The following is a 25,546-nucleotide window of genomic DNA, read 5'->3' on the forward strand; positions in this document are numbered from 1 at the left end:
AATGGGGACAGATGTGGAAGCAGGATTAAAAAGCAGGGCGAATAAATATCTGAAAGGAAAGAATTTGCATAACTCTGAGGAGAAGGTAGGGAAATGGGACTAACTGCATTGTTCTGAATAGAGCTAGTTGCTCCTAACAAGCCAAATAGCCTCTTTACATGTTGTAATCATTCTGTGATTCCATCTCAGTGTCCAACTCTATTATTTCATTATCCATTGTGACATGACTTATGTAACATTAAATTCAAGGGGAAATGGCTTTGTTGTAATAGTTTCTGACAATCACGTGTCTAATTACGTGATAATGCACCACTTGAAAACTTGATCATTGAAAAAAATAATGTTATTATGTTGAAGGCTATACATCTTGAAAGAAGTGTATTGAACAACAATTAAACTCGTACATTTTATTTGAATATCCGAGACAATGGGGAGATTATTAATATTGATGCTTTGCTTAAGATTATTATTTTGCATCAATGATCATGGCTGAAATTGTTTTCAGGAAATCATGCTTGTAAAATAGTTTTGGGAAAGAGCATAAATGGTTAATTTTATTGCTGGGCTAGATGCCTATTTTTTGATGCTGGTAGTGGTCAAAGGTAAGGGTTGCCTTAGGTGAGATGAAATCTTTAAATATTAAAATAATCGACATCCTGCCAGAAGGACAAAGAAACTTTGGAGGTTTTTTTTTGTCAATGATAAATCAAGATTGGAGGATCCTAGCCCCAACTTTTAAAAGTGGATTTTTTTTTTATGGTGGGACCCATCTTTATTCACACTGACTTTCAATACTGTACAAAGCAATAAACAAAGCTTCATTGCTTCTTTATTCACTATCCTGTGATTTTTTTTTTCCCTATCATTAAAATGAATGTGGTAGTACAGACAGTCATAGTTTGGCAAATGCACCATTTTGATAATCATGGCCAAAACAGCACAAGGTGAAGCTGCTTATCTTTGCTGATGGTTTCCTTTACTATGTTGACCATAAAACTAAATATTCATGCTTAACTTTTTAATTAAAAAAATGTATTTTGTTAGTTGAAAGCATTTGCAACAAGAGCTTTTGCTGGGCAACACATATACTCAATTATAATTTTAAAAATAATGTTTAAAGTTCAGGGCATTAGAGTTGAGATAAGCTTATTAATATAACAACTAATAAAGAAAGCAAAATGGGCAGATGCTAAATTAAAGTGTTTTCTGCAGACCTAGAAGATTGGATGGAGCTAATTTCTTAAAAATCATTATTTTTTTTTGCTCTACACAATCCAATTTCTATCATGGATAAATTATGAGTAGAAATCAGAGACTTATACTGTGGTCATTGATTTTCACTCCAGGTTCCATTTGTGCCTGCTGCATGATGCACCTTGGAACATGCACATGTGCAGTGGAATCCAATGACCTGGAATGCCTCTTCTGGGATTGGCATAAACTGTGTGGCTGAAACCATACTATCAGAACAATATCTGTTATGACTCTTGTGATGCCTGCTTTTATGCAGCGCAAATGAATCCTCCTTGAGCATGTTGACACTGGAAAGTCCCCTTTAACTTAATTACTGAATATAAGTAAGGCAAATTCCTCTCCCTCTTCATGGGTTGGTTATGGGTCAGGTTTTAATTTTGTACCCAAGCAGCATATATTACTAGAATAGGAATTTGTATTAAAAGCACAACATGGTTGTTTTGATTATATTCTGTTTCCAAAATTCAGTGACATTGCCCTAGAAATTGTAGTAGTAATGATAACTAAACTACTAGTTGTCACTGTCATTCCTCCATGAAACTGATAGTAACTTTGAGATTTTGTCATAATTTAACATGGAAATCCCACAGTTACTGTACTGTTCAAAGCCTCTCCACTATAGTCAATAGCCATCATAGGAACTGAAATGAACTTCAGGTAATCATAACACAGTACAGTAATAGAAAAATCTTATGCTTAGTTATATGATGTCTATGTCTAAATGGCATATTATTATTCCACAAACTCCATAGCCCAAAAAAATAATTTATACAGACTTTGAGATTTTCTTTTATGAAGATTTCAAAATAATGGATTTTCAAAGATTTTTTTTGTATTCATTTGTTACATTGTAGCTTCTAACTTAATCAGATATCCATTCAGATTTTTAAATAACTTCCTGATTTGTTGGCTATGAGAATTCTGTTGTCTGAACAGTCAGCTTAAGCTGCTGGAGTCCAGGGATACTTTTGAACTACCTCCTGATGCTGCAAGCCTCAAAAGGACAATGTTCTTGCTATGTAGACTGAAAGGTTTTTGTCCGGGGATTTCTTTCAGTTTTGAAACGAGCACTGTTGCTCTACTGCTGACCACAAATTCTGGGTCACTGAAATTAATTGAACTGAATTTCAAATATGGGGTACATGAGCAGTCCTCGTTAGATTGCATGGTTTAGTGCAAATTTTCAAGGGTAAATTTATATCTCCCTGAGGCCCTTCATTGATGTCAAGATTTTAATGAGATCACTTTATTCATCCTTGGACAAGGAGAATGCCAGTATTACATTTTTCAAAATTCTATGAAAAAAATCATGTTATATATCTTATAATGGCACATCAGGCCTTGAAGAAAAAAAGGAAGTTTTTTTTTACTGAAGGGATTATCAGAAAGGGAAAAAATGTTGATTCTGAGAGTAAAGCTCTATATTCCCAGTATCATCCACTTTTTTAAATTAAACAGACTATTTGAATTGAATAAATTGTTGCACACTGACAAATATACTTCATAATTTTTAACATTTTACTACAGATTGACATTAGGACCATTCTAGTCATATAGAGTCATAGAGATATATAGCACAGGAACACCCCCTTAGGCCGAACTCATCCATGCTGACCATGATGCCTATTTACACAAATCCTATTTGCCCACATTAGGCCCGTATCCCTCTATCCTTTCATATCCAAGTAGCTGTCCAGGTGCCTTCTAAATACTGTAATTGTATCTGTCCCTGCCACTTCCATATGCAGCTCGTTCCATATAACCACCATCTTCTGTGCGAAAAAAATTTGCCACTCAGATCCCCTTTAAATTTCTTCCCTCACCTTAAACTCATGCTCACTAGTTTTAGACTCCCGCACTCTAGGAAAAAGACTGACTATCCTATCCATGCCTGTAACAGTTTTATAAATCTCTATAAGATCAACCCTCAGCCTCCTACATTCCACTGAGAATAAACCCAGCCTATCTAATCTCTCTTTATAAGTAAAACTCTTTATTCCAGGCAACATTCTGATGAAGAAACATGAGACTGCTGATGCTGTAATATGGAACAAAGAACAAACTGCTGGAGGAACTCAGCAGGTCGAACAGGATTTGTGGAGAGAAAAGAATTATCGACATTTCGGGTCGAGACTTTGCATGAGTCCTGATGCAGGGCCTCGACCTGAAATGTCAACAACTACTTTCCCTCCATAGATGCTGCTCGACCTGCTGAGTTCCTCCAGCGGTTTGTTTTTGAACATCCCCATGAATCTCTTCTGCACTTTTTCTAATGCTGTGCCATCCTTCCTGTAGTGTTGTGACCAGAACTGTTCACAAGTTTCCAAGTGCAGCCTGACCAATGTTTTGTACAACTACAACATTGAACACTAAGCACAGTACAGGCCCTTCGGCCCACAATGTTGTGCCGACATTTTATCCTGCTCTAAGATCTATCTAACCCTTCCCTCCCACATAACCCCCTACTTTTCTATCATTCATGTGTCTATCTAAGAGTCTCTTAAATGTCCCTAAATCACCTTAATATTATGTCCCCTCATGATAGCCATTGTCGCACTGGGAAAAAGTCTCTGACTGTCCACTCGATCTACACCTCTTATCATCTTGTACACCTCTATCAAGTCACCTCTCATCCTCCTCCTCTCCAAAGAGAAAAGCCCTAGCTTGCTAAACCTATCCTCATAAGACATGCTCTCCAATCCAGGCAAATCCTGGTAAATTTCCTCTACACCCTCTCTAAAGCTTCCACATCCTTCCTATAATGAGGCGACCAGAACTGAACACACCACTCCAGGTGTGGTCTGACCAGAGTTCTGTAGAGCTGCAACATCATCTCATGGCTCTTGAACTCAATACCCCGACTGATGAAGGCCAACACTCCATACGCCTTTTTAGCAACCCTATTGACCTGCATGGCAACCTTGAGGGATCTATGGACATGGACCCCAAGATCCCTCTGTTCCTCCACACTGCTAAGAGTCCTGCCATTAACCTTGTATTCTGCCTTCGAATTTGATCTCCTGAAGTGTATCACTTTACACTTACCTGGGTTGAACTCCATCTGCCACTTCTCAGCCCAGCTCTGCATTCTATCAATATCCTGTTGTAATCTACAGCAACCTTCTACACTATCCACACCACCACCAATCTTTGTATCATCAGCAAACTTACTAACCCACCCTTCCACATCCTCATCCAAGTCATTTATAAAAATCACAAAGAACAGAGGAGTCCAAGAACAGATCCCTGCAGAACACCAGTGGTTACTGACCTTCAGGCAGAATACGCTCCATCTACCACCACCCTCTGTCTTCTATGGGTGAGCCAATTCTGAATATACACAGCCAAGTTTCCCTGGATTCCATGCCTCCTGACTTTCTGAATAAGCCTTCCATGAGGAACCTTATCAAATGCCTTACTCAAATCCATGTACACCACATCCACTGCTCTACCTTCATCAATGTGCTTTGTCACATCCTCAAAGAATTCAATCAGGCTCGTGAGGCATGACCTGCCCCTCTCAAAGCCATGCTGACTGTCCCTAATCAGCCTATGCTTCTCCAAATGTCCATAACTCCTGTCTCTAAGAATCTTCTCCAGTAATTTTTCCACCACAGAAGTAAGACTCACTGGCCTGTAATTCCCATGGTTATCCCTACTTCCTTTCTTGAACAAAAGAACAACATTTGCCACCTCCAATAATCTGGCACTACTCCTGTGGCCAGTGAGGATGCAAAGACCGTTGCCAAACATGCAGCAATCTCTTCCCTAGCTTCCTGTAATAACCTTGGATATATCCCATCCGGCCCCAGTGACTTATCTATCCAAATGTTTTTCAATAGTTCCAGCACATCCTCTTTCCTCACGTTGACATGCCCTAGCGTATCAGTCTGTCATACGCCATCCTCACGAACATCATGGTCTCTCTCTCTGGTGAATACTGAAGCAAAGTATTCATTAAGGACCTCCCCTACCTCTTCTGACTCCAGGCACATGTTTCCTCTTTTATCCCTGATCGGTCCTACCCTCACTCTAGTCATCCTCTTATTCTTCACATACATGTAGAATGCCTTGGGGTTTTCCTTGATCCTACTCACCAAGGACCTCTCATGCCCCCTTTTAGTTCTCCCAAGTCCATTCTTAAGCTCCCTCCTGGCTACCTTGTAACTCTCCAGACCCCTGTCTGAACCATGCTTTCTAAACCTCAAGTAAGCTTTCTTCCTCTTGACAACATATTCTACATCTCGTGTTAACCATGGTTCCTTCACTCTACCATCCTTACCCTGCCTCAGTGAGACAAACCTATCGAGAGCCCCGTGAAAGTATTCCTTAAACAACCTCCGCATTTCTGCTGTGCACTTCCCCAAGAACATCTGTTCCCAATTTACGCTCCCAAGTTCCTGCCTAATAGCATCAGAATTCCCCCTCCCTTAGTTAAATAATTTCCCATATCGTCTGCTCCTATCCCTCTCCAAGGCTATGGTAAAGGTCAAGGAGTTATGGTCACTGTCTCCAAAATGCTGTCCCACTGGGAGATCTGAAAGCTGATCAGGCTCATTGCCTAGTACCAGGTCCAGTATGGCTTGTCCTTTAGTTGGCCTGTCCACATACTGTGTCAGGAATCCTTCCTGTATACACTGAACAAACTCCATCCCATTTATCCCCTTTACATTAAGGAGGTGTCAATCAATATTAGGGAAATTGAAATCACCCATGACAATAACCCTGTTAATTTTGCACCTCTCCAAAATCTGCCTCCCGATCTGCTCCTCAGCATCTCTGCTGCTATTGGGGGGGGGGGGGGGGTTCTGTAGAATACTCCCAATAGAGTGATCGCTCCCTTCCTGTTTCTGACTTGCACCCACACTGACTCAGTGGACGATTCCTCCAGGACGTCCTCCCTTTCTACAGCTGTGACACGGTCCCTGATCAGCAAAGCCACTCCCCCACCTCTTACCTCCGTCCCTGTCCCTCTTGAAACATCTAAACCCCAGAATATCCAGCAGCCATTCCTGCCCATGCGACAGCCTAGTCTCTGTAATGCCGTCTCAACTCTTGTACTCAATGTCTTGGCTTCTTCACTCTCCTATTCATATGTGTCACCATTTTCAGTGAGCTATGAACTTGCATTCCAAGGTCCCTCTGTACATCATCACTCCTGAGGTCCCTGCCATTTACTGTATATGTCCTGTTAGTACTTGATATCCCAAAGTGCATTACCTTACACTTGTCTGGATTAACTTCCATCTGCCACTGCTCCACGGATTTTTTCAACTGATCTCTGTATCCTTTCACAACCTTCTTCACTATCTACTATGCCACAATCATTAGCAAACTTACTGATCAGTCCACCTACATTCTCATCAGTCATTTATATAAGGGCAGCACTATTACAGCATCAGTGACCCAGGTTCAATTCCGGCCGTTGTCTGTGAGGAGTTTGTACGTTCTCCCCGTGTCTGCGTGGGTTTCCTCTGGGTGCTCTGGTTTCCTCCCACATTCCAAAGATGTAGAGGTGAGGACGTTGTGGGCATGCTATGTTGGCGCCGGAAGCGTGGCGACACTTGTGGGCTACCCCAGAACACTCTACGCAAAAAATGCATTTCACTGTGTGTTTCGATGTACATGTGACTAATAAAGATATCTTGTCTCTTATATGACAAACAGCAGTGGTCCCAGCTCTGACCCCTGCAGTACACCACTTGTAGGGGAAAAATCCCTCAACCACTACCCTCTGCTTCCTATCATCAAGCGAATTTTGGATCCAGTTTGCCGACACATCATGAATCCAATGTGCCCTAAACCTAACCATGTAGGACTTCATTACAATCCTTGCTAGGGTCCAGGTAAGCCACGTCTACCATGCTGCATTCATCAACTTTCTTAGTTACCTCCTCAAAACACTTAGTCAGATTTGTGGGACAGGATTTCCTCCACACAAAACTGCTGACTCCTACTATTCAGTCCCTGCCTTTCCAAGTGAACATAAATCCTGCCCCTTAGAATTTTTTCCAATAACTTTGCTACTATTGATGTAAGGCTTACTGGCCTTTAGGTTCCTGGGTCATCTCTACTGCCCTCTTTGAACAAGGAACAACGTTAGCTACCCTCCAATCTTCTGTTACCTCACCCTTGGCTAATGAAGGTGCAACAATCTCCATTAGAGCCCCAGTAATCTCCTCCCTTGCTTCTCATAGTATTCTAAGTTAGATACCATCAGGCCCTGGGGATCTTAAGGTAAGGTCAAAAACAGTAGGACTCTCTAATACTGCTTTAAAAATCACATCTGAATGCATTTGGTTAATTGGTTTATTATTGTCACATGTACCAAGGTACAGTGAAAGACTTGTCTTGCATACCGTTCATACAGGTCAATTCATCACAACAGTGCATTAAGGTAGTACAAGGTAAAACAATAACAGAATGCAGAATAAAGTGTTACAGTTACAGAGTGCAATGCAGGTAGACAGTAAGGTGCAAAGTCATAACATGGTAGATTGAGGTCAAGGGTCCATCTTATCATATGAGGGAACCATTCAATAGTCCATAACAGTAGGATAGAAGCTGTTCTTGAGCCTGGTGGTACGTGCTTTCAGGCTTTTGTTTCTGCCTGATGGGAGGGGGGAGAAGAGTGTGTCTGGGGTGGGTGGGGTCTTTGATTACGCTGGGTGCTTTACTGAGGCAGCAAGAAGTGCAGCCAGAGTCCATGGAGGGGAGGCTGGTTTCCATGATGTGCTGAGCTGTGTCCACAACTCTGTTCAGTTTCTTGCAGTCATGGCAGAGCAGTTGCCATACCAAGCCATGATTCATCCAGATAGAATGCTTTCTATGGTGCATTGATTAAAAATTGGTGAGTGTCATAGGGGAGATGCAAAATTTCTTTAGCCTCCTAGAGCTGCTGCTGAGCTTTCTTATTATGGCATCTACATGGTTGGACCATGAAAGGCTATTGGTGATGTTCACTCCTTGGAAGTTTGAGCTCAAATACTTCTCAACCTCAGCACCATTGATGTAAGCAGGAGCATGTGCAACTCCCCTCCTTCCTGAAATCAATGACCAGCTCTTTTGTTTTGCTGACTTTGAAGGAAAGGTTGTCATGACACAATGTCACTAGGCTCTCTCTTTTCTTCTTGTACTCCAACTCATTGGTATTTGAGAGATGGCCCACAACGGTGGTGTCATCTGCAAACTTGTAGATGCAGTTGGAGCAGAATCTGGCCATGCAGTCGTGAGGACGCAGCCTGGTAGAGCACCAGTGTTGAGGAGAATCATGGCGGAGGGGTTGCTGCCTCTCCTGACTGATTGCGGTCTGTTGGTTAGGAAGTCAAGGATCCAGTTGCAAAGGGAGATGTTGAGTCCCAGGCCTAGGAGTTTGGAGATGAGTTTGCTTAGAATTACAGTATTGAAGAGTATTATAATAGAAGTATTATAGTATTCTACGATTTCCACCCCACCTAAACCCCTTACACTAAGACGATCCCAGTCAATATCGTGAAAGTTAAAATCCCCCATTACTACGACCCTATTGGTTTTACACTCTATTACAATTTATTTACATACTTGCTCTTCTACTTCCCACTGACCATTGGGAGGTCTATAGTATAGCCCCATCAAAGTGATTGTTTCATTTCTTATATCTAAGTTCTACCCATACAACTCATTGGCTCATTCCTCCAGGATATCCTTCCTGAGTACCACCATAAGGCTCTCCCTGATCAGCAGTGCAACACCTGCTTCCTGTCATGCCTGAAACTTCTGTACCCAGGTCTGTCCTTCCCTCAAACACATTTCCATGGTTGCAAAAATATAATAATCTCATGCGCTGATCCATGCTGACAGCTCAGCCATCTTACCTGCAAGGCTCTTTGCATTAAATGCAGTTAAGCTTCCCAATCCTCTCATACTTTCCCCACCTGTTTCTGTCTGCTCTGCCTACTGGATTTGCCTGTTCTATTTTCTGCATATGATTCTGACTCCCCTCATGTACTAATATTATTCTGGGTCTCAACACCCTGCCTTCACTAGTTTAAATCTGCCTGAGTATCACCAACAAACCTCCCTGCAAGAATATTGGTCCCCTTCCAGTGTAGGTGCAATCTTGTCCTCCTTGTGCATGTCACCCCTGCCCCAGAAGTGATCCCAATGATCCAAATACCTGAAGCTTTCCCCACTGCACGAGCTCTTTAGCCATGCATCCAACTGTCTTATCTTCCTATTTCTATACTCACTAACACATGGGCCAGGGAGTAATTCCAAGATTACAACCCTGGAGATCCTGCTTTTCAACTTTGAATCTAACTCCCTAAATTCTCTTTGCAGGACCTTGTCTCTTCTTACCTATGTTGTTAGTACCAACATGGACTATGACTGCTGGTTGCATGCCCTCCCCTTTAAGAATATTGTGCACCCGCTCTAAGATGTTCTTGACCCTGACACCAGGGAGGCAACATGCCATCCTGTCGTTTCGCTCACAGCCACAGAAACCCAGTCTCTCCCCAGACTATCAAGATTTAAGATAAGATTTCTTTATTAGTCACATGTACACAGTGAAATGCATCTTTGCATAGAATGTTCTGGGGGCAGCCCGCAAGTGTCGCCATGCTGCCGGCACCAACATAGCATGCCCACAACTTCCTAACCCATACGTCTTTGGAATGTGGGAGGAAACCAGAGCACCCAGAGGAAACCCATGCAGCTACGGGGAGAATGTACAAACTCCTTACAGACAGCTGCTGGAATTCAACCCAGGTCGTTGGCGCTGTAATAGCATTATGCTAAGCGCTACACTACCGTGCCTGCCCTCCCACTACTGTGCCTGCTTGTCTAAACTTTGTCCTTACCTGGTATACAACGGAGCCAGTCATGATGTCACTGCTTTGGCCGTTGCTGCTATTCCCATGAGCGGCCATCTACCCCCAATGGTATCCAAAACAGTATACTTGTCAACGAGGTGAATAGCCACAGGGAACTCCAGCACTTCCTGCCTGACTCTCCTGGCAGTCACCCACCTACTATCTGGCTGAACCTTTGGTGTGCTGACGTCACTAAAGCTCCCATTTGTAATACTTTCTACCTCCTGTATGTTCCTTAGTGAGTCCAACTTCTGCCCCTAACTGATCTAATACAGTCCAAGAGGAGCTGCAACTGAACAATATGCTTCATTGAAATATTTAAGAAAAGCAATCATGCCCTATGGGAGAGATTGAAAGGACCTGGCTTAAACACTCTAGGACTCAGAAGAATGAGAGTAAATCTAATTGAAACATACACATTTCTTAAGGGGATTGGCAGGAGATGAAGGGATTATGTTTCCCCTGCCTGGATGTCCAAAAATAAGGGCCACGTTGTCAAAATAAGGGGCCAGCCATTCAAAACTGGGATGAGAAGGAATTCCTTCTCCCAGAGGGGGATGAGTCTTTGGAATTCTCTACTCAGGATGCTGTGGATTCTCAGTCATTGAGTATATTGAAAACAGAAGTTAATAGATTTTTTTTGATATTAAGGATATTAGGGGACATGGATTAGCTCAGGAAAGATAAGCTATGATCTTATTAAATGGTGAAGCAGGCACAGAGGCTGAATTCTCTACTCCCACTTGTATGTTTTTATATTTTAAAGAATAAACAGAAGGAGTTCTGAGTAAAAATACTCAGCAGCAACACTGATGAATTTTTGTTAGATGAATTCTGATTAAAGGTCATTGACCTGAAATAGTAACTCTTCTGCTTTCTGCATAGATTTGCCTAAGCGGCTGAATATCTTCAGCATTTCTTGTTTTACTTAAGATTTCCAGCATCTACTGTAATTTACTTTAGGAGTTCTAGGTATATACTTGGGAACAGACATTAGCATAGTGTTTTGTGAACATGAGATAATACTTGCATTTTACATTTATGCTACATAAATATAGGAATCAGAGAATGGTATGCCAGGTGGTCATTCAAGTTTTACTTTGCTTTAATGCCAGATTCTTTCTTTGCTTTCATCATGGGAAAGGGATGAAAGGAAATTTCATATTCTATCTTGTATTCATTTTTAATTAATGAGATTGAAGGTGATATGGTTTAATATTTAATGTATATTGTTTAGCTTTCTCAAATTTTTTTCCTGCATTGTACATCATCTGTAGTTCAGAAGGAGAGGAAAGAAGTACATTTCCAGGCAAATGCATCTCTGAAAGGAACTATTACACAGTGCACTAGTCATTCAAGTTGTTGTTCTGGCACTGTGACCTGTATTGAATCTCCCTCCAAATTATTTTGCCCTTGTCCAACATGCTTAGCCACCCTGTTTCAGCTGATTTAGGAACTTTGTGTGGAGAACATCAGTTGTAAGGATTATTCAATGGTAACATGCTTTTAACTTCAATTCATTAAAACAGAATTCTCAGGATGTAGGAAGAACTAATAAGACTGCATTTATATTACTGCAGTTGTTGCCCAGAGAAGAGATAATAATGGCAGTGATTCAGGCTGTGGAAATCCCCAGCTGCTGTTTGCTTGTTGCAATCAGTAGATTGTGTTTATTAGTATATTAAGAATCTATTCTGTAGAATGGGTGCAAACTACCTTTACAACAGGCTGTGTAGAAGCCCTAGCTAGGGATTTTTAGTAAATAATGGGGGGGGGGGGGGCAACATAATTCCTTATTCTGTGGTGAAGTGTCTTTGCTTAAGGTTGAGGGATTGCAATAACATTGATGTAACAGCTGACACTAGGATACCTTTCCCTTTCTCTGTACCCCACTATGCAATGAGCTGTGCCCTCCATGTACTCACGACTATCATGGGTGTTAATCTGCTGACAACCTGATGAGAAACGACATCTGATGACTCTCTAGGCCACTTTTCCTGACTGCAGTATCCTCGAGGCTGAGAGATCTTCCTTTTGATGTAAAACCCCACATTCTATAAATATTGAAGTTGCAGCTTCTGCTTTGACCTAAGAGTAAGTTTTGCACCCTTCCCCCTCACCATTTGTCCTGAGCAAACAGGCTCCACCTCCTGTCTGGTATCTATGTCAGCTGTTTGATATAATTTTTAATGTTATGTTCCAAGTGGTCAAACACAAAATCATCAGCTAAATCACAGTGTGATACATTCCAAGTGGGGAAATAAAGACATGAAACACTTCTAAGTACCTGCTCTCTGTTCACTTACACAGCTTCAAAATAGCGGTTTGTTTGCATAACTGAAGTGCTCTTTCTGATGGCTTTTTATTCCCAATAGAACTTGACTCAATTGTTTTTGACTACCTGTACTTAGAGCTTATTTTAGGACAGTATTGTGAACATTCTAGTTTTGTGGACTGTCAAAAACCATAGTGTCAGACAGAGGCTTGGTTTTCATGCTAGAATACTACACTTCTGTTCAATTTCTGAGTTTGTGACCATAAGCTGTCTCTTGCACAGCTGCCTTGAACTACCTGTACAGTTGCTTAGCCTTGTAAATGTTGGTACAGTTAGCCACTCTTTCTACATGTATTGTTCCAAGTCTTGACACATGATAGTTCATTGACCTGGATTTCAATTGCAAATGTATTTCCTGCAGTGATCTCACTGGGAAAGATAGCAGGGGAGGGGGGTGGGAGGGCTGGTGTTGTTGGGAGAGATGTTTAAGTTATTTTTAAGGATCTGGGGGATGCTCTTGTATTTTGGCACCACAAAGGAAATGGAATTTTTTAAAAAACTTACCCTTTTGGGCATCTCTAGCCCACACGCATCTTTGCTGCTGAGTTGACTTGCTAGTAAACTCACTGTGGTTTCCTGCTCCAATCATCTAATTAGAATTCCAACCAGGTCCCAAGGAATCTGCAACAGTTTAAGGCAAGTGCTAACTTGAATGATGGCGGGGTTAAGATTGCCCAATTGTCAGGCTCTTGTTGCTATTTCTCTTGCTGATTTCCTTGCTATGTTTGGAGACATTTTCCTCTGTGCTCTATAATTAAGTCACTTTGCAAGGCAAATTTGTACAGGAACCATATACACTCACAGTCCTTTTGGATCCTAGTTGCATTATGTGTCTGGACTATAGAGTTCCACAATTGGTCCGGACACTTCAAGCCAAAAGTGCATTTGTTTTTAGTCTAATGTAATAAAATTTATTGTTTCTTGCATGCATCTAAAAAAAAGGTATCATGAGCCAAGACTGCAGGGATTTTGATTGCCCAAAAGCCACATCCTTCTGGGTTAGAGTGTTGGCGCAATGGGCTGCCTTAAAATGAAGCCTCACAGTAACCCTTCAAGAGTCTTTTGCTTGCATTGTACAATATGGCAAATTGAAAGGAGGCCACTGATTGCAAAGATAAAATCCTTTCCTATTACAGACAACCAAATTTGACGGTCAGGACAAGAGCAGTTGGTCCATCAAGCCTATTCCATATCATGATGGCCAAAGCATCACGTAGTATATGTAGTACTGATTATAAAAGAGTAATTTTGCTTTCAGGATGTTCCCACTTTAGGCTTGGTAGCTGCTGTCTGGGTTGAAAGTATGTTTGTATAATATTCCAAAATTAGTCTGGAAGATCCATTGTCATTTAAGTTCATTGAAGTTTCTAGATTTTGATGAGTTCGTTCAACGTTTAACATTGATGTGAAGTTGTGAGTCTAGATACTAGGTGTCACGCCTAAACAAAAGCTTACAATCCCATTGAGCCACATTCAACAATAAATGTCAAGCTGATAGGCCGGTAATTCCCTGATTTTTTTTTAATCCCATTGGAACCACAGAAACAAGCTTCCAATATACAAGAACCATCTTCAAGCCTAGTTAACTATCAAATGCTTACTCCTTCCACTTAATCACTGTTAAATGCATATTTCCCGAACCAGACCTGCACCAATTTTGTACTTTTCTATTCAAGCTAAGCTAATATTATTACCTGTTAAAATATTAATAATGCTGTACAATAGAAAAAAAAACTATCTTGAAAACATAATTTATCGGATTATTAATTGATGCAAAGCAGACTTTTAGCAGCTCTGGTGTAACATGACATTCAATTCAAATCCACTATACAATCATACACAATCACAGTCCTTTGCATTATGTGACTGCATTATATAGTTTCCCAGTAGGTCTGAACATCTTGAGCCGAAAATGCATTTGTCTTTAGTCTACTGCAATAAATTTATTGTACCTAACATGCATGTTAGTAGTCTTGTGGTGTCTTCAATGGTCATTTAACTTCTGACTTAGCTGAAATTTTTTTTTGCCATTACTGTCACAATTGTGCATTGTCTTCCTTAGATCAGTTAGCTATTCTTATGGGTGTTTATTGCCTCCTTTTGATTGGAAATAATACTTTTGCCTGTTGTCATGTGAGATAAACGCCTTAATTGGGTAGAATGTTGTCTATTTTCTTTAGATTTGCCTCTACATATTCCTTGTCAACCATAATACTTTTGCTTTTCTGTGCTTTTTTTTCTAACTATTGGGACAGACAATGCATTTCCCTGTTTGAGAATGGTGTGAAATAGCACTGTATATTCTCAAATGCCTGTCATGTAGGATTGGCCAGTCCACTTTTGCTAGATCTCCAATTACTCTTATAAAATTAGTACTTAAAATCAGGGACCAGATTTAGATTATTTGTAGCTGTAGATTGGCAGTACCAAATCTAACATTATTATTATTATTAATGATGCTGGGCCACTTGACTGAATTATTGAGAGACTGCAAATCTGTTCAATTGTATTGCCTGAACTTCCTGTTCTGTTCCAGGATAAGGGTGAAATATAGTGAAGAATATTGCCTTGATTTGCTTAATAGACCTGTACTTAGTAGATTAAAAGATGCACAAGTATCTATTTATTATCAGCCTGGAATGGCTCAGTGGGAAAAAGTTAATGTTAACTATGAGCTTAATCACCATTGGAGGTGAAATGTCTCTGCTGGGCAGGTTGCAATGTGGTATACTTCTGTGATAAGTTATTTGGTAAAGCAAAACCTCTGCATATAATGTTTCTGAGCTATCTGGAGTTAAGAGTACCTCTATCTTTTTTGTTTGGTTTCAATTTTGTCTGATAGTGTGGCATCCTTCCTTGGCTCCTCCTCCTTCAAAAGCAAAACCAAGAGGTATTTCTAGAGAGAAACATTGCTTGTTGTATGAAATGATTGGCAAATAAAGATAGCCACAAAACAAATACTGCGGAGTTGTATCTTAATGTGTTAACAATAGGAAAAGAAACAAATTCTCCTTTTCAAAAAAAATGTTGCAAATATGGCTCAAGAAATTATGTACTTTCCATGTAATTTGCATGAGCAGATGTTTACGATGGCTGCTGAAATGGTCCAGAAAATGGAGAACAATCCAGCAGAGAAAAGTGCTGGCTAATTTTTCAATAATCATCACTTGATGTATCAAAACCAGTTGTTGAAATTATGCTACTATGGCTTAAAACAGTACTTTGTTAAAAATTAAAATTATCCAATTTAATGTGTGAATTAGGAATTATAATAGAAATAGTTACATTTGATCGCCATCTACTCTATGCCAAACATGTCCTTCAGTTAACAGGAAATATAGCATTAAAAACATATTAATTTCAAGTACGTATTGTGTAGAAGCTGTTTTATGTTTCTGTTTGTATAGGCAAATAACAGAGCTAAAGCTATTAACACAACATCCCTTATTGAAGGCAACAAGTTCAACTAATGGTTGTGACAAGTGCAGCAGTGTATCAAAAGTCATAATAATGGTACATTTGGTTCTTAAAGGTAAATTACATTTATATACATTGCCTCGTCTTTTGAAAAAGTAATAAGCTCATCAAATCATCAAATATTCACATGCATAAAATTATACTAGTTAACTACTTACATCTACATGAATTATAACTTAAATTAACAACAAATTTATTTGATCACTTGGTCTCTTTGTTCAGTGAACTCCTCACCACAAGCTTGACTTGACATCTCTGCAATATCCAATCCAGGCACTGATAATTCCATCTGTCATTTCTTCAGATTGACCTCCAAGGCATTTGGGCTCATGACCTGCTCTGAAGTTATTGCTTCAACATAATTATCTTTTATAACTGTCAATATATTTTAAAACATGTTTTTGACCACCATCTTCCTGAACACTTGTACACCAAACTGTTCAGGCTAAACTTAACAAAGGGCTAATAACTATTTGTTAACTAAGATAATAGTTGCATTGTTTTTTGATATATTTCTGGATTATATGAACTCCATCATAACAATCTCTACTTTGGTAGCTTCTTAATTTGCATCTTTGTGCATCTGTTAACATTCCACCTTCATTCCTGGCTCCCACTCTGACTTCAGTAAACACGAGAACTTTATTCTTTCCTGCTGTCACTATCCTCTGCCTTTTTCTTTGGATAATCCCCAAGGTTTTTAACTCTATCATGATTATCTTTGGTCTATCTTGCCACATTCTGGCCACACTGTACTGGCCATCATTGGATTGTTGGAGTTTTTGAACTGCTTTTATATTGCAGTTTTGAAGCAGTGTTGTACAGTAGAACAGCTTGATAGAGGACCTTTATTTTCTGTGCATTAAATGTAAGGTCCAGCCTCTTATATGCCATAGTGAACAAGTTAATGATGACTTGGAGCTTGGCCTTCAAACACACACATACACAACTGTTTTTCTGCATGGTGCAGCTTTGGTAAGTGAAGTTGTGGTGACCCTGGTTCTGGAGTGGAAGCAGTTTAGATTAAACCATTTGACCTGATAATTAAGTTCAGTCCATTGCGAAACTTGTTTGATGTGAGGTGCAGCACAGTGGTGAGAGAGATTTTTTCACATAATATTTCATCAACCATGTCCTCTATTCAGTTGGCCTGCTTATTATCCCCCAAAGCCTCTCTGCATCCTCCTCACATGCAACAGCACCTACCTTTGAATCTTCAGCAACTTAGTCAAATTATACCTGATCCCTTTGCCTAAATCATTGAATGGATTGTAAGCATCTGGGGTCCACTGATCCCTGTGGTACCTCACTAGTCACAGCCAACCAACTTGAAAATTATCGTTTTTTTTCCCTACACTCCATTTTCTGTCTGCTATCAATTTTCAGTCTATGCCAGTATTTTATCCCCAATACTCTTGTGAACTAATTTTGTTTAATAATCTCTTGTGTATTGCTTGTCAAAGATGTCTAAATGTCAATTAGTCACCTTTATCTGTTGTGCCTGTTACAACCTCAAATTCCAAAAGATTTTGAGAAATCTTTCACACATTCATGTTGACCCTGCCTGATTCTATTATTATTTTCCAAGTACCATGTTAGCATGTCCTTAATAAGATATTATATAAGAGCAATTTTCCTGCTACTCGTATCAGGTTAACTGTTTTCTCTCTCCCTAGCTTCTTAAAAAGTGGGGCTACATTTATGACAGTCCTAACACTCTTCTTGGATGTACAGTAGATACCACTCAGAATTACTGCTTACACCTCATTTTCCATTTCTATTGTGTGTACGGTGCCTCAGCGAGACTTGCATCTGAAACATTCAGGAACCACCATCTTTATAACCAGTTATTTTCCTCGGGGACTTGCATCAATGCAATACGTTCTACCCTGTAACAATATAGCACTGTGGCTTCATGAGTGGCCATTCTGAGCTTGGGTGGATCTCATAACATCCATGGCAAGGCCTTCCATCATTTGCACTCACATGATCCACAACCTTCCTGTTTTTAGCACTCATGTGACCTGCAGGTTTCCTGTCAAACCCACATGCAGCATCCACATGACTTGGCTGTGAAGAAGTAGAAGAAGACTACGCCATCATTACCCATTTAAGTAGTCTTGTTCCATACTTGCACTTCAGAATTTTGTCCTGAGAAACTGCTTCACATTTTTAAGTGTCTCCACACCAGTGGTTATTCTACATGGTCTCTTGAACACTAAGTCTAGTATATCAAACTTTTCACCTGAAGTCTTTCATTCACCAATCCATGCATTAAAGGACCACCCAGTGGCTGATCTAAAAAGTTCTGGAAATTACACCCTTTTGCTAGGTTATTTAGCTTGATCAAGGATTCACCAATTGTTCCTGCGGGATCCCTGGCTGCACATGTCAAACTTGATCTTGAGTATTTCTGACGGTCCTGGATTAAAATGTCCTTCAATTTTCAGTTGTTTGTGGTGTCACACCTCATACATCTACGGCCTATCACCGGCAACAATATCACCTTCCACTTCTCATATGTGGCTACATTTCTCTGTTCTATGTTCTCTCTTGAGAATTTGACAATAATGTTAACCTTCAAGAAAATTTCCAGGGCAAATAGGGGAGTCCACTTGTACCTCTTGTACAGTGCCTACCATTATCTCTGCTGTACCTAGTATTTTCTTTATACTAGAACATGGCCTGCTGCTCCTTTAAGTGGCAATGGCCCATATTAAAGTCCATGTGGTGTCTGTAGGCTCTTTTGAGTTGCTGCTGACTTTAGAAAATAATAAAAGTAGGACCGACAACAGAACATGTTTATTGAAGGCAATAAACTCTCAACTATAACAATATCTGGTACAAAAATGTATCAAAAGAAATTCCACATGATACATTCAGTACTTAAAAATATAGGTGTACTTATATGCAGTACAATGGGAAGAGTACAATAATATCTAGGCAAGGGAAACTTGGATTTTTCTTGGCTATTAGAGTCATACAGCACAGAAAAAGGCACTTTGGCCCAACTGGTCCATGCCAACCAAGGTTCCCATCTAAGTTAGTCCATATCCCTCTAAACCTTTTCTTTCCATGTACTTTTCTAAGTACCTTTTAAATCTTTTTAATGTACATAACATCCCAACTTCTATACTCAGTGCCTTGACTGATGAAGGCCAACGTGCCAAAAGCCTTCTTCACCACCCTGTCTACCTGCAGCGCCACTTTCAGGGAACCATGTACTTGTACCCCTAGGTCCCTCTGCTCTTCAACACTCCCCAGGGCTCTAACATTCACTGTAAAGGTCCTATGCTCATTTGTCTTCCCAAAATACAACACCTCACACTTATCTGAATTAAACTCCATTTGCCATTCCTCAGTCCACTTACCCAGCTGATCAAGATCCCTCTGTAAATCCTGAGATTTCTCACTTTTTTCCCAAATGTACTCATATATATATATGTCAATTGTTCATTAGTTTAATTCTGACACCCAATACTGGCACTGGTACTGGGTTTCTCAATGGGAATATTTCATTGAGTATTTAGAACCAATTCAGGCTGCATGAAAGGTGCACTGAGCCTATTTGCATGCCCACTTCTGTAGACAACTGCAAGTTCATATTTCACTTTGGCTGATAATAATTGCATGCAATGTCTTCTATTATTAAAGTACAGGTGGCACCAATAAGGTTCACCAATAACTGCCTACATCCTACAAAGCATTCCAATTACAACATGTCATGTTTTCAACATACACAACATGCTGGAGGAGCTCAGCAGGTCAGGCAGCATCTGTGGAGGGAAATAAACAGCCGACGGGTCTCAATCCATAGATGCTGCCTGACCTGCTGGATTCCTCCAGCATTTTGTGTGTGTGGCTCCAGATTCCAGCATCTGCAGAATCTCTTGAGTCTATGTCATGTTTTCAATGGTATTTCATGAATGATGGTACAGCAGGATGGTCAAATACAACAACTTGCATTATTTAATGCCTTTTAAATTTGTGAAGTGTTATAAGGTGCTTCACAGGAGTATCATTAAACATTTGCTAATGAATCAATTAAGGACTATTGGTTAAAGAGTTTTAAAGAGTAACTTAAGCCGGAGATAAAGGGAGTTTTAGGTAGTTGAAAGCATAGATTTTAACATGGGACCAAAATTAGATGAGCATATTCTGAATGATACCTGTGAAAATGCCAGTGTTGTATCTGCCACCAGGATATTTTCAGCTATCATGCAATACCACCAAAAGCATGCTGCATTACAATTAGAATGCTTTGAGGACACATCCAGCATTCTACTTAATTAGGGATCTGCTTATCTTACTAGTATCACCTGGGGTCTGCTGTTCCAATTCCTTTCAATAATAGGTGTGACATAAACAGAAATTGAAAAAAAGCTACAGCATGAAGGATGTCCATTTAGCCCATGCCAGCAATATGCTAGAGCAATTTAGCTAGTCTCACTCCCCTGTTCTCTACCAGCATTTTTTCCCCTTTATGAGTATTTATCCAGTTCCCTTTTGAAAACTATAACTGAATCTGTCTTCATCATCCCTACTACTTGTCTCAACCCACAGCAGTGAATTCCAGATGCTAACCTTGTGCTGCATAACAGATGTTTTTCCCTATGGTTCTTTTGCTAGTTACCTTCATTCAAACAATATGACTAAAACTTATTTCCACTTTTTATAGCCAGGCTGCAATACTTTTGAGTATAGTGCCTTAGAAAGACACAAAAAGTAACTCTCCTTGCAAAAAGCTCCAGCAACATTTTCTCTGGTTTAGTAGCTGAGAAAAGGGGTGCTGTGCTACTTCAACAGCTGCTTACAAATTAATATTTGCACCTTGGATTTCCATTCTCTTCACTTTTTTGTTTATTCATTCTTGATTCCCTTGTTCAGCCTTGGCCAAAACTGCTAATGAACTCGGGAGCTTTTCAAACATTTCCAGAGGCTTTTCAAATTTTTCTCATCTCATTGTTTCCTTTTTAGTTGTCCTCACATCTTTGCATTTCACTTACACTCAATTTTCCACTCCATGTAAACATCTGAATCTATTTTGATGCCACGCATAATCAGGAAAATGAAGTGGTTTTGAGCACAATTTCCAAGGATCAGAAGCTTCTGCCAAGGAGTTAACAGAACATAAGAAATTCAGACCCATTTCTGATCAGTTGGATGGAAATTGCAACTATATTTGGATAAGTTCAACTTGCAAATCTTAATACATCAATTTGAAAATATTTCAGGTAAAATGTGTGATTACTGGCAGTTTGCCATACAGTACCTTTGCTTTTAAATAGTATTTTGTTATTTTATTATTTTGGGAATTATAGCTTTCACTTTAATTGCACATTGCAGAAGTGGGTGATATAGGTTTGATGGGATTGCTCCGAGAGTTGGCATATACTCAAATCAACATCCTATTCAACATTCAAACAGTCCCAGTGACAGAAAACATGAAGATGATCATATTTCCGTTATTTACATAACACCTATATGAACCTGCTCTCCTGTTTTGCATCTGTAGTATTGTCCTCCTGGAAAATGTTGTAGTGCTTTCAGCTTCTTCAGCGAATTATGCCTGTGTATATATGCATGAGTGTTTTGGTTTGGTTGTATTTGACTTAGTTTATAAACATTTTACTGTGATTGGATGGCTGTTCTGTTTGTCATCTTTCTTAGTTGGATGATTGATTGTATGAATATGGAGCTAACAAAGTTTATGTGGGACATGGGAAAGACGTGTCAGGAATTGTCAAGGGTTTGCATAGGAATTTAAATGATATTGGCTGGTATATTAACCACATGCATACATCCTGTTTGCATATGCAACTCTAAAATGTTTAATGATTATTATGGGGGAACATATGCCCCTGTTGAACATGCCCTTGACTTTTATAAAGCTATAGTACTGACTCCAATCCCATTACATTGTAATGGCAGGATTGATTTAAAAAAAAACAGTATCTATTTATTGCCTTTCACAATCTTAGGATATCTTTTGTTTTATAGCAAAGTAAGTACTTTTGAAGTACAATCACAATAGTAATCCAGAAAACACAATGGTTATTATGGGCACAGCAAGCTCCCACAACTATCAATGTGATAATTACCAGTTAATCTGTTCACTGATGCTGAATGAGTGATGAATATTGGCCGGACACTAGAGAGAGAAGTCTTCTGTCCTTCATTGAGATAATGCCATGAGATCTTTAACATCCACCTGAGAAGATAGATGAGGACTCAGTTTAATGTCTCATTCAGAAGACAATACTCTTGTTAGCTCAGTACTGCCTCAGTATTGCATTGGAGTGTAGGAATAGAATTTTGTGCACAAGTCTCTGAAGTAGGACTAAACTCATAACCTTTTGATTCAGAGTTGAAAATGCTACTAATTGATAAACAGCTGACAGATGATATTAGAAGATGTAGATGAGGAAGACAGATCTGATATAGCTTGGAACAAGCCATTGAGCAGATCTGATCTTTACATATTGCCTGAGGAAATGAAGGGTGGAACAGAAATGAGAAAAACTCAGTGATTTAGAAAACTATTTCTGTTTATTCCTGATCTAGTGTCTAAGATGGTCTTGTAGTTTCAAATTCGTTTGCTCACTCAATATTTTTTTGGCAAATACAGGCTGTCCCTGGGTAACAGGTTTCATTTTACAGACTGTTGTTAGTCAGAAAATACACAACAATCACTCCATATGATAACCATCCTTCCTCAGAATTGTAATGAATGGCATCAAAACCATATAAGACTGAGAAGAAGGAACAGTTACTAAACATGGGGAGAGAGAGAGAGGAAACAAGTTCTGTCATTCTTAGAGTTGAACGTATGTACGTACGTTGGACTTTTGAATTTAATAATATTATAGAACTTGTTCATATGTAGGGATGTGCATAAGTTAGATGTTCGTAACCCGGTCAGCCTGTACTGCTGCTTTGGACAGAGTTGGCACTTTTGCAATGTCAGAAAGTAAGGAGGTGACAAGTGATAGTTCTTCATTAAATATATTTTATTTATCCAGTTTTGTTAAAGGGACTTGGTTCTTGGCTGCATTAAGTTAGTTTTATTATCCCAGCAATTGAAGGTAGCTTTGTGTCCTTGGATTTGAGGTTCCTGATGGAAATGTGTAGTCCCACCACAGAGTTTGTACTAATTAATAAAAAATGTAATTGGGGAAGGAAAAAGAAAAAGAGAAAGTGGAGAGTGACAGAATCCAAAATCACAATATTATTAGCAATGCAGAAGGAAGCCAGTCAGCCCTTCAAGTCAGTCCTGGCTCTGTTTAGAACAATCCAGCGAGTCCCCCTCCCCACTGTCCTCCAAATTCTTTCCTTTCAGAGATTTATTCAGCTCTCCTTTGAATGTACAACTGAATCTACTTCTGCTACTTCTCTTGGCATTCTAGACTCTAACCACTCATTGTTTAAAACAATCTTCCCCCATTCACCTTTGGTTATTTTGGCAATCCCTTCAATTCTATATGCTCTAGCTCTTGACTCCTCTGCCAATAAAAATAATTTCTCTATCTATATCCGTCATGATTTTAAATACATCTTCCAAAACTCCCCACAACCTCCTGTTTTCCATGGAGAACAATCCCATGTTCTCCTATCTATCCCTCACTCCTGAAATCATTTTGATCAATTTCACTGCCACCCAGAACTGGATGCACTACAGTTGTGGCTGAATTATTATGTAAAAGCTCATCATTTCTTCCTTGTTCTTGCACTCTGTGCCTCTATGTATAAAGCCCAAGACAACACACGCTTTTTTAACCACTTTCTCATGTGCCTTGCTACATTCAATGAACAATGCACTTTTAACTTTGATCTCTCTATTTTTGTATCCCTTGTAGAATTTTGCCTGCTTTTTAATGTTACCTCCTCTCATCAAATTGCAACACTTCACATTTTTCAGCTTTAAATTTCATTTGCCTCCTATCCACCTATTCTACCTGCTAGTAGTAAGCATCTTCTTGAAGTCCATGTCAATCCTTCTCACATTTCACCACACCTTCAGGTTTTGTCATTGTCATGTTTGAAAATGATAACCCTCAAATCCAAGTCATTAATATACATTGAGAAATTCAGTGGTCCTTGTATTAAATCCTGGGGAATGTCACTGTCTGCTGATTAGAATTTCATGATGCTGACAGAAGACCTAGGATGGTTCTGGATGAAGTGTAATAGTTAAAATCATTTACCTAAGGAAAAGCTTGATGTGGATGCAGACTTGATTTGTAAAAGTAATAAAGCTAAACTGCAGCATCTTTTTCCAATATCATATCTCTTTCTGCGGTGCAACCTTTGCCCATTTTCCTTATTTTCTACCACCCATTAGTAAATGAATTATTGTATTTCTTGAGATATCAATCTCATTTTCTATCTATAGACCCTGATCTCATTCTCAGTTAATAGTTATGTAGCTCCTTGAGTTAGTCAAATATATATAGAAAGACTTCATAGGGTGTCTGCAAGGACTTAGGCCGTGATTTTCCTCTGAAGAGCATAGATGTTACCTGACCTGCTGAGTTATTAGCAGTGATATTGGAATTTCTCCCAAAACAAAGTACTTGTAAATTAATTTTGCTGTTATGTTTTTCTCTTAGTGCAGCTGCTTAACCAGTGGTTCTACTTCATGGAAAATACAGCTATTAAGTTGGGCTAGTTCACTTCCTAATTTGTGGTAGAGTAGCTGCAAGAAGAGTTAGTACAGATTTCAGAATCTGTCCCCTCATGTTTTTCCTGATTTTCATTATGGAAAATTTGCAAACTTATTTTTAAATTTTAATTTAAAAAGTTCTAATTTCAAATGAAAATATCTGTTTTCTGTTTTTTGCAGTTACGTAAACTTACAGATGGAAACAAAATAGCTTTGAACATTTGAAAACAAAACAGAAAAAAAATTTCCAGTTAAAAGCCATACAACTATTAAATAAATACAAATCAGGGAAATAATGAGGCTGAGTATATTTTAGGTAAATAGTCTTGTCAGTTTAGATTTTTTCCTCGAGGAAATTCATTTGGGTGAAAAATTTTAATTAAGGTGTTAATAATTGTGACTTTTTTATTGACAGGGACAGCATTAATTGTTGCAGTGTGTTTGATTCTTATTGCTGCAGCATTATTGGGAGTGGTGATGTATTTGAAGAAAAGGTAGGTTCCTGAATTTCAATAGTGGAATAATGCTGACCAGAAAACATAATATTTTCAACTATAGTACTCAAGTTACACCAAGAAACCCCTCTTAAACACAAAGTATATTTAACCAAGTCTTGCACAGACCTTTTTCATATTCTGTAAAGAAAAAGGTATTTTTAAAATGGGCACATCTTCTGGAAGCAGGCTCCCTATCCTAATAGTTTGGGGTAGTTTCTGTAGAACAAGTTATGCCTACCTGTGACAGTGATGTACAGGTTTTGTACAGCAGGAATCTCCTATAACCATGTACAAACAAGCTTCTTGCCTGGGCAATCGAACAGAGCTCTTTGTTGTGGAGCAACAGTGCATCCTGTTCAGTGAGCTTTAACTGTGATTTTTGATTGGATATCCAGATTTTAAAATATTTTCATCTCCTCCATCCTACAATTCTAGTTGAAACAGCATTTTAGACAATAATTGTGACCCA

The 25,546-nt window shown here is 39.3% G+C and overlaps 1 protein-coding gene and 1 long non-coding RNA gene across 5 annotated transcripts in view; one reads left to right on the forward strand and one right to left on the reverse strand.

Annotated features, from left to right (window-relative positions):
* Positions 1 to 25,546, forward strand: part of LOC127569550 (prostate androgen-regulated mucin-like protein 1 homolog) — a 32,247-nt gene that overhangs the window by 4,707 nt on the left and 1,994 nt on the right. The window contains exons 3-4 of one of the 3 annotated variants that reach the window (XR_007956212.1): positions 24,761 to 24,896; positions 24,996 to 25,074. The exons of 1 other annotated variant lie outside the window; for it this stretch is intronic. Coding sequence is in view for 1 of the 2 variants with exons in the window: in XM_052014301.1 (XP_051870261.1) it covers positions 24,996 to 25,074 (79 nt within the window). In the remaining variant the exon portion in view is untranslated. The remainder of the gene's footprint in view (positions 1 to 24,760; positions 24,897 to 24,995; positions 25,075 to 25,546) is intronic. One more of the 3 variants, XM_052014301.1, reaches the window with a different exon arrangement.
* Positions 7,712 to 25,546, reverse strand: part of LOC127569553 (uncharacterized) — a 71,048-nt gene continuing 53,213 nt past the window's right edge. For both annotated transcript variants that reach the window (XR_007956217.1, XR_007956216.1), the window contains 2 exons: positions 22,020 to 22,129; positions 7,712 to 8,618 (listed from right to left, as the gene is read on the reverse strand). This is a non-coding gene — a long non-coding RNA (uncharacterized LOC127569553). The remainder of the gene's footprint in view (positions 8,619 to 22,019; positions 22,130 to 25,546) is intronic.

Source organism: Pristis pectinata, chromosome 4, assembly GCF_009764475.1.
Source record: "Pristis pectinata isolate sPriPec2 chromosome 4, sPriPec2.1.pri, whole genome shotgun sequence".
NCBI classification, from domain to species: Eukaryota; Metazoa; Chordata; class Chondrichthyes; order Rhinopristiformes; family Pristidae; genus Pristis; species Pristis pectinata.